The sequence below is a fragment of the Phalangium opilio genome, unplaced genomic scaffold (assembly GCF_054372755.1).
Source record: "Phalangium opilio isolate 3A_F unplaced genomic scaffold, DU_Popi_V2 ptg000024l_1, whole genome shotgun sequence".
NCBI lineage: Eukaryota > Metazoa > Arthropoda > Arachnida > Opiliones > Phalangiidae > Phalangium > Phalangium opilio.
Window position 1 is genome coordinate 3,262,620 of NW_028324155.1, and position 10,117 is coordinate 3,272,736.

At 32.3% G+C, this 10,117-nt stretch overlaps 2 protein-coding genes across 3 annotated transcripts; one reads left to right on the forward strand and one right to left on the reverse strand.

The window, feature by feature from the left end:
- Positions 1-29: 29 nt before the first annotated feature.
- On the reverse strand, positions 30-4,432 carry LOC149692180 (ubiquitin carboxyl-terminal hydrolase 3-like). 2 transcript variants are annotated; one of them, XM_089867850.1, is made up of 12 exons: positions 4,199-4,432; positions 3,975-4,035; positions 3,817-3,900; positions 3,644-3,727; positions 3,486-3,564; positions 3,323-3,411; positions 3,115-3,243; positions 2,179-2,525; positions 1,883-2,091; positions 1,678-1,797; positions 1,028-1,101; positions 30-941 (listed from the first exon to the last, which is right to left on the reverse strand). In XM_089867850.1, exons 1-12 carry the CDS (start codon positions 4,287-4,289, stop codon positions 773-775), a joined length of 1,536 nt encoding a protein of 511 aa, XP_089723976.1. In that variant the 5' UTR covers positions 4,290-4,432; the 3' UTR covers positions 30-772. The 2 variants fall into 2 exon arrangements, with proteins under 2 accessions (XP_089723976.1, XP_089723975.1); XM_089867849.1 differs by having other exon boundaries at positions 2,179-2,528; positions 4,199-4,431.
- A 183-nt stretch (positions 4,433-4,615) lies between these two features.
- LOC149692181 (myotubularin-related protein 10-B) lies at positions 4,616-9,512 on the forward strand. The gene is made up of 12 exons (XM_089867848.1): positions 4,616-5,049; positions 5,116-5,307; positions 5,375-5,441; positions 5,523-5,659; positions 5,732-5,822; positions 5,898-6,027; positions 6,467-6,554; positions 6,635-6,723; positions 6,831-6,961; positions 7,051-7,200; positions 7,293-7,465; positions 8,081-9,512. The coding sequence occupies exons 1-12, from the start codon at positions 4,933-4,935 to the stop codon at positions 8,864-8,866; spliced, it is 2,151 nt and encodes a 716-aa protein (XP_089723974.1). The 5' UTR covers positions 4,616-4,932; the 3' UTR covers positions 8,867-9,512.
- The last annotated feature ends 605 nt before the right edge of the window (positions 9,513-10,117 follow it).

The following is a 10,117-nucleotide window of genomic DNA, read 5'->3' on the forward strand; positions in this document are numbered from 1 at the left end:
TTTTTTATTAAAATAAATTAAAAAACCAATGATTTTATTACAAAATATTTTAATGATCATGATTATACATTTTAGTGTTCTTTGCGCTTAAAAGAATTCGTCTGAATTATTTGAAACACCATGAAAATATTCCCCAACATCAAAAAATGTTTTTAATTTCCTCCAAACATTTCCCTATCCCCCAAAATTATGTTTCCTTAAAAAAAAAAAAAAAAAAAAAAATTGAATTCTAACAAAACCAACCAATGCCGATATTATAAACTATCAGAAAACTTTCTCTCATCATTATTATTATTATTATTTTACACTGCAGCAGATGTCCATCCATGATCATCAAAATAAAAACTTTGATTCATTCATATCATATCTTCATAAAGTTTCAATTTACGTGTATATTGTATAAATACACAATAAATCACGGGGAACAACACACTATATTGAAAACTAATGGAATGTAAATAGAAACGAAAAAAAATGATTGGAAGACTTATTAAAATATAAAAAAAACACTCAAGTATAAAAGAAATAAATTCCCTCTTAATTAATATTTACATAAAATTAAGATGATCCTAAAATTATTACAATTTTTTTGTTTTTCTTCTTCAACAGTTCCAAACTTCAATTCCGAGATATATCAAGTAACAATTTTACGAGGCACTGTTTTTCTAAGGCCTGTCTTAGGGTTTGGGGATTTGAGAACAATGGTGGAAAAGGTTCTACCAATTTTGAAATACATTAATTAATTCATTATAAAAAATTAAATCTTTGGCATTCAAAGACTCAAAACTGGGTTCAAATTAACTTCTCTACGAATGTAGAAAAGAATGTAGGCTTTACTTTTAGCTACAGTTTCAGCATCAGTAGGGCTAACTGTGCTATCATTAAAATGATGCCAACATCCTTCATGGGTTCCATATGCCGTATAGTGTCCTGAACCGGCGCTATAATTTTTGAAAACAGTGTTTTAATTAATTAATTAATTAATTAATTAGGGCAATTAAAACGTTAATATTAATTTTAATTTTACCCTGAACCATGGTGTACTATCACAGCAGCAAGATCGTACAAGGTACTTCCCCCTGAACTACCTCTGGTTTCATGCTATAAATTTTAAAATAAAGTTACCCAAATATTTAACAAAATAATAATTAAACATGACATCAGGGAGCCCACTCTTAAATATAATTCCTTATAGGAAAAATAGTGAATTTTTTTCCGGAATTATAGGATTTTATAGGAGAAAAAAATCACGTGTTTTTATAGGAAAATATAGGACTAAAAATGCATGCTCATATATAATACAATTGTGGGGCTTAAACTCTGTAGAAAAATCTCAAAAAATAAGAAATAACAAATTGGATTTTACTTTGAAAACTCAGAAGAACTTCATTAAAATATAATATAATATATAAAAAAATCCTAAGCGAGCCTTTGAAGCAATTTTGGTGTCTATTCAAATGTGATCTCGATAAAGAAAAGCTAAATTTTGATAAATTTCATGTTAAACTATACGAAAATTTCAACTAAGTCAAAAATATAGGATATTATAGGACCTTTCATGAAATTATAGGATAATATAGGACTGGTTCAAAAATATAGGAATTTATAGGAATTATAGGACCAGTGGGCTCCCTGACATGACCTTTCTTAATTAATTAACTAACTAATTAATCTTACCATATTTTCTAACAGGAACCTACTCATATCAAGACCCTCAACAGGGAACTCTACATAATTATCAAGTTTAATCCGAAAATAATTATTCCACCGGAATCTTTTTAAATGCAGGCATAAAACCTTAATTTTCATTAAAAAAAAAAAGTAATTAAAATTAAACATGAATATCAAATACTAAATTAATTAATTAATTAAGTATTTTTACATTTGGCAAACGTCTAATCCAGAATTGTTTGGTAGAGGGTTGTTTCTTTTTACACGTATGACAGTGATATAATTCTGTTTCAGTCAATTCCTCTAATTCGGTAAAACTACTTAAACAATCTACTAAGTGACACGGTTTAGGTTCACTATCTCTTGACCGGGATGCCCTATGTTCCACAGAAACTCCTTGAGGTATATCCAATGATAAATCTAATAATAATTATCCAATAACAATTAGTTTTTGATTAAATTCTAATTTAATCAGACTTAAACCAATGAATTGGATTAAAATTTCACCTAAAAATGGGTCGTGTTTCTTGGAATTTGTTCCACAAATCAAACAAGTCACTTCATTTTGAAGGACACCCCCAAATATTGTAGTTACAATTGTAGATTGATTTTTAGGGCCCAATACTAAATGAGTAGCGGAACCATTACTAGGGATGTTGGACAAAATGTTAAGAAGCTCATTGTGAAGACGGTCCAGCATATATCTCAAAAATTCATGAGCATCTTGTTGCTGGTAACCCCTAAATCGAGGGACAACTTTCCAGACAACAGCGAACAATGATTCTGGACTTATTGCTGATTTACTTCCTTCCCATAAGGAAATTAATGTTTTCCTCAATTCTTCAGCTAATAAACTTCTTCAGAAATAAACAATTAAATAACACACTTAGATTTTGTATAAATCTTAATCTTAAAGGGAGGGTGAAGTAGAAAATCAAGTGATTTTTTATCGATTCTTCTACCAATTTTAAGACCAGTCTGCATAGTGAAACATTCAGGAAATATTTCCGAATGATTTTAAAATTATTTCAAATTAGGTTCAGATTTAAAGGATAATTTTAAACAAGGACTTCCGACCAATCGCGTAACGCCCTGCCTTTTTGTTAACAAAATTCTCGTGGCACGCTCCGTGTCTCACGCCACGATTGTCACGTCGCGCGCCTAATTTTATCAAATCTCGTGATAAATTTCATTCAACACGGAACGTGCCACGAGAATTTTGTTAACAAAAAGGCAGGGCGTTACGCGATTGGTCGGAGGGGCTTATTTAAAATTATCCTTAAAATCTGAACCTAATTTGAATTTTAAAATCATTCGGAACTGGTATTTCCTGAATGTTTCACTATGCAGACTGGTCTTATAATTAGTAGAAGAATCGATAAAAAATCACTTGATTTTCTACTTCACCCTCCCTTTAAGGATTTGATTATGATATGTCATTACATGTCATCTTCTTCTCCACTATTGCTTCTAGTTACATAGGACTTTGGGGGTAATTTCTTGCCATTTTTATATAGTTTAGGATCCAGGGCTGGCAGTTTTTTAAAATAGCCACAGAACTGCTCTATGTTACTTAATTTATAAAATTATTTTAAGACATTAGGTCTACAGGTCTCAGGAGTTGAAATTAACCTGAATAAACTTATATTACCTTAGGGATTGTAACACTGCATTCATAAAGCAAGTATTTCCTAAATTTCTAAGGCCAGCAACTTTGGCTTTGCAATAATTATTTTTATTCTAAAATAAAATAACAGAAATTAATATTAGCCTATCCCCTTTTGAAATATACTAGGCCTATAATATTAAATTACAATTTTTGATTTTTTGTCTATATTTTCCTGAGAACTAGTCTTTGTTTTTCGTTTTCTTTGAGGATATTGTCTCACTGGTCTGTGTAAAATTAATAAAGATTTTAACAAATGTCTTGAGTAAAATTATATAACATATTAAAAATTAATAATAAAATTACTCATTAAGTGATTTAAAGTGTTGCCTTAATTGACTAAGGTGATTTGGTTTTGTGTCATTTGTGACAAATTCATCACATATGTAACTAATAAAAATTGTCAAAAGACAATGTTAAAAATGAAGTTCCAAAAAAAAAAAAAAAAAAAAAAAGTGTCCTTCAAATGTTTAAATTACCAAAATGCTGCAAAATTGTCACAATCCATACAAACTGGATGGTTTTCTTGAGTATGATGCTCTTGGGCATGCCCATTAACATATCTAATGACAAGGTCAGATTTTTTTTAAATTTAATTACTTTGTTAATGTTAATTTATGCTAATTAATTTTTATACCTTCCACAGTTAATTACCCCACATGATATGCATATCCAGGGGCTATTTTTTTCATTACAAACTATAAAATTTCGCCGTAAAAGTCGATTTTAAATTAAAAATGACCCCTTTGTTCACCCCTACCCCTATGCCTTTAAGATGGGTCTCCTTGGGGCCATTGTCAGATTTTTCGGCAGCCCAAGGGGTCCCCCATCTCTCTTGGATGGAAATTGAAAATACCATACCAGAACAACAGAACTCTGGTTTCTTCTTTTTCTCCTCTTTTATTTCAACTTTGGTGATTTTCGCGGCTTCCTCTAAGTGCGGGCATTCCATTTTACCATAATCTAAATTAACATACTCTTTAACTCAAAAGTGGTTTTAAAAATTGTTATCCTAAAAACCCCAAATGAAATGACGTCTCTTCTAGAATCGCCGAGCTCCGTAACAAAGATACATGCCGCGACTCTGTCTACTCCCGTATGACTGAATAGGCCAATTTTTTTTATATAAAAAATGAAGAACGAGGGAAAATAGACCTTAACTTCCGGTCAAATAAACCACGTGACTTCCAGTAGTGGTTTTACCTAATCGCGTTCGCATCATCACACAGTTTTTTGTCAAATATAAGGCTTAAGTTTTCTAGTACGTTCCCGTCAAAGATTATTTATATTTAAAAAACTAAAATAAACTTTACTAAAATTTAATAAACGTTTCGTCAAAATTTACTAGTAATTATTCTAAGGATCAATTAAAAGTTTCATAGTATAATTTCTAAATGATGTTGACTTAAAAAAATAGGCTTAGGCCTAATCTATGTCTATTTACTTTTACTATACATTACAATCAGGCGCAGGCGGCTATCTTCAAAACAATTATAACGGAGCGATAATGTTTGACTAAAATTGATTAGAGACAATAAATTATTCAATTTAAAGTTATCTTGTAGATAGTTTAAAAACAAAAAGAATTTGCCAAAATGTTGTCATCTTTGAGGATTAAACAACGCCCTAATGACCAAAGACCAACTAGTTTTAGAGCTTATGTTGATTTAAAACTATTAGGAACTGAACCAACGACAATGGGAAAGGAAGAGGTAAGTCTCTTTAAAAAGAAGAACGCAAAAGAAATAAGGATGAACATGAAATCTTTAATTTATTAGCTTGACACTGGAGGACCACCTAACTTTGAATTGACACCAAATTTATTACCTGGTGAAGTAGTAATTGCCAGTGTTGAAAATGTGCTTAAATTTAGCACATTTGGAGAGCTTAAAACTGGAATTTCGGGGGTTCTCTTTTGTACAAACTATAAACTAAGTTTTGTAACTGCTCAACATCATCCCTATAGCCTAGTAAGTTTTGCACATAAAAAAAGTCCACATAACATAAATTCATGTTTATTGTTTTTTACTTCAAAAGCATCATCAAAACTTTTTACTGGGTGAAAATGATATTTGCCTTATAAATATTGATTCCATATATCAAGGTATTAATAAAATAATTATGATAAAAAGCCTTAACTACTAAAATGTTAAAACATAATTTATGCAAATTTATATATATATAGTGTTTAATGGAAGAAGAAAAAAGTTACTTCCTGGTTCAAATCAACTATACCCAATAGAAATTATTGAAGTCCATTGTAAGGATTTTAGAGTCATGACATTCAGTTTTAAATTTTCCCCAGTTAACCAAGATAGAGTGGTAATTAACTAATTTTAGACAAAATTATAATTAACAATACTTGAAAATGTCTACATAACAAAACTTTTGTAGGTGATAAACTCTATATTACATCATGCTTTTGCCCCAAAAGTTAACTTACTTTTTGCATTTGATTATTTGAATCATGCAACACCAGGAAATAGTAAAAACATTGCCTTATTCCCCCCCCCCCTTTAGAATTAATTCTTTACTAAAGTTATTATAATATATCCCTTAGATTTATTTAATTCCCGTGATTATATGACATTTACTAAACAATCTGATTGGGCAAAAGAAATGAAAAGAACTGGGTGTAAAATGGGGTGGCGTATTACATTGGCAAATGAAACCTTTGGCATCTCTAATTGGTACCATAATATTATTAATATAATAATAACAGAAGTGAGATGAGACCAGAAGTACTGAGCTAACAAAATTCTTCACTCGGCAAAAGTGAATATTCTTGATAACACAAGAACGGTTGGCCCTCTGGTAGCGGTTTCTGAATTTTCCCTCCCAAACGTGAGACGCTCACGGTGGTAGACGGCCGAACTAGATTCAAGCACCCGCGTCCGTGTTCCGCGGCTTTAGGTTGAGGGGAAGGGGGTAGGAAATGTTTTTGGAACTCGACCAATTTTTTTCTCTCTAGTTTTAGCGCGATTGAAGTGGCATAAAATCCTCAAATTTGTTCACTAGTGCCAGGATCTACTATCAATGCTAGACTGGCCCTTCACTTCTAGTCTCATCTCACTTCTGATAATAATAATATGGTTAAACAAGTTCATTTACATGTTACATACACTTTAGTTTACCAGAATCTTTTGTCATTCCCGCTGTTTTATTGGACAAAGATTTGTTCAATGCAGCTCCATCATTTTCAGGCCATCGCGTTTTGGTACAAATATTTTCATAATTAATTTAAAATTGTTAATTAATTATGATTTATAATTTATAATTAAATTTGACAAATATTAGACATGGAGTTGGGGAAATTCTAAAGGACAATCTTTAACAAGAATGGCTTCATTAGATGTCAGTATTTTAGACAATCAACAACTTACAAAGTAAACAAACACACACAAAACCCAAACAATATATATATATTTTTGATCACTAATAATTAATTACCCTTTTTGAATTAAATTAAAAAAAAATAATAATAATAATAAAGATTACACGGAGCTGTTGAACAAGTTAGCAGTGAAAATATAAAACCATTAGTTTTAAACTTAGATGAAGAAATTTGTAAAACAAAAGACATTCAAGCTAGCTTCTTAAAGCTAAAGGAAATTATAATGCCCTGTAAATATTTATTTATTTATTTATTTAATTGAAATATTTAATTTTATAATTATTATAAATTAATCAAACATCCCCTAAACCTTTTTAAGCTTCCTTAGCGGAGTTTTGGGAGCAAGATATCATGGTTTATAGTATTTTAGAAAGTTCACGGTGGTTGGAATATGTTTCCAAGTGTTTAAAGGCAACAAAAAAGTGCTGCTTAGAACTAGAGAGAGGATCAGCTTCTGTTATAATCATGGGTTAGTTAGTTAATTAATTAATTAATTAAAGATATTTATTTAATTATAGGGAAAATATTAAATAATAAATGAATAATTTTATAAATTCACAGAACAAGAAGGGTGTGATTTAAACTGTGTTGTGGCTTCCCTCGTTCAGCTAGTCTTAGACCCATTTTTCAGAACCCAAGAGGGTTTTGAGACCCTGATTCAAAAAGAGTGGGTTGCAATGAGTCACCCTTTCCCAAAGAGATTGGGACATATAAGGGATGTTGAAGATGAAGAGGTACGTAGCAAAATATATTTTAATAGTTTTAGCATGGATGAAGGATGCGCGTGAGGAAATTTGTTTTCACTCTACAGGATAGGCAACTCCCTATCTCGAACGACAGCTTATTCTGTATATACTCTGTTACAACATCGGTTGTCAGCACGCGCAAATATATTTCTCTATGTAACGTAGCTTTGTACGTGCTGTCAAGAGACTAAAAACTTCAGGATCTTCAGGATTTAAAATATCCGCGAGTTTTTTTAGCTCGAGTGCGCGGACCTCTAGGCCTTGTTTCAAATACGTGTGAAATTGCATACAGTCTACTACACGCATTTGAAACTAAGGCCTAGAGGTCCGTGCACTCGAGCTAAAAAACTCGCGGATATTTTAAATCCTGAAGATCCTGAAGTTTTTTGTCTCTTGACAGCACGTACAAAGCTACGTTACATAGAGACCTAGCTTTGCGCGTGCTGACAACCGACGTTGTAACAGAGTATATACAGAATATTCTGTCGTTCGAGATAGGGAGTTGCCGATCCTGTAGAGTAAAACAAATTTCCTCACACGCATCCTTCATCCATGGTTTTAGTGAAATATTAATTAATTTCTTTTTAAATATTTTTCATTTAGGCTCCAGTTTTTCTATTATTTTTGGACTGTGTTTGGCAATTAAGTCAACAGTTTCCCAGTTGTTTTGAATTTAGCGAAACATATTTGACAACAGTATGGGACAGTACCCACGTTAGCATCTTTGAAACCTTTCTATTTAATACGGTGAATCAGAAAAAGGATTTGTTAAAAAAACAATACAGTTTACCCCGAGTTTGGGATTGGTCGATGCAATATTCCCAACAAGATACTGTGCTTTTTCGCAACCCTCTTTACTACCTCAAAAACACAATTCGTAGCGTCAATGAGGTGACTCAAGTCAGACCTCAATCTATGGGTGCCAAAGCCCTAGCTTCTCTCGAAGAAAAACAAAAATCCATTTTAGAAGACTCTTTTAACGAAGATTTGATTGAATTTGACGATTCCATTGCCAGTCTTAATTTGTGGCATCAAATTTACTTCCGTTGGATACCTTTGTGCAATATTGTAGGAGGAGGCGCTCCTATCGTTTATCTTCAAAATTTAGCGTTGGCTGAAGATATAAAATTCTTGGCAAACACCTATAAATCATTATCTTCGAAGCAAGCTCAAAATAAAGTTAAATTGAGACACAGGAGGAGTGTTTCCGATGAGTTTTGCATCACTGTTGAAAATGATACTCGAAGGATACATCAAAAGAATACCCTTATTACATCCGCCTTTCCATTTTCACCTATTGGACCTTCGGAATGGAGGAAATTTAACGTTCCTCGTAGTTCTTATCTTTGCGTTAGTTATGGGGGAATAGAGGAGGAACAGGATGATTAAAATTAGTGCCTTAAAACTCTGACAAACAACCGCCGCCATTTATATTTAGAAAAACAAAAGACTTTGCCCAAAAAAACAAAATTTGTATACTAAATTTTATAATGAGAAGCTGAACTAAAACCTTTTGAGCTTATACTGCTTAAAGGGAGGGTGAAGTGGAAAATCAAGTGATTTTTTATCGATTCTTCTACTAATTATAAGACCAGTCTGCATAGTGAAACATTCAGGAAATACCAGTTCCGAATGATTTTAAAATTCAAATTAGGTTCAGATTTTAAGGATAATTTTAAACAAGGACTGCCGACCAATCGCGTAACGCCCTGCCTTTTTGTTAACAAAATTCTCGTGGCACGTTCCGTGTCGAATGAAATTTATCACGAGATTTGATAAAATTAGCGCGCTACGTGATAATCGTGGCGCCAGACACGGAACGTGCAGCGAGAATTTTGTTAACAAAAAGGCAGGGCGTTACGTGATTGGTCGGCAGTCCTTGTTTAAAATTATCCTTAAAATCTGAACCTAATTTGAATTTTAAAATCATTCGGAATCTGTATTTCCTGAATGTTTCACTATGCGGACTGGTCTTAAAATTGGTAGAAGAATCGATAAAAAAATCACTTGATTTTCTACTTCACCCTCCCTTTAAATAAGCTTTAAATTTGAAATAAATCTTTACCAGTATCTTTTAATTTATACTACCAATGTATAAAATTAAAAAAAAAACCTTCAATATTTATAATTTATAATAACAACAATTTCAATTTGGGTTTTGAATTGATGATACGTATCCTTTGATTGTGATTAATTTTAGAAATACCGATACTTCTTTCTCTAAATTTCTAAATTAGTATAGAAAATTTTAGGCCTGTGCGAGTACCCGGTACCCGAAAATTACCCGGTCGGGTATCGGGTTGGGTACCCGACCCGATACCCGAAAACTTAATTTCTTAATACCCGAAATTATTCGAATATTTAAATTTCCCCGCTCATTACCCGTGACAAGGCTTAGGACAATCGGGTATTGGTTTGGCAAAGTTTCTTGAACTTAGAAGAACTTAAGTTTGAGTAAACTTTTCCACAATGCTCAGTATTATTTCAATGCTCGCTAATAGCTTAAAGGTGGAATTCATAAACGTCGGACGCAACGCAATTTAGTACAGGCAAAGGCAGGGCGTCGTGCGCAAAAGGCGGAAGTTTGCGCACGACGCCCTGCCTTTGCCTGTACTAAATTGCGTTGCGTCCGACGTTTAT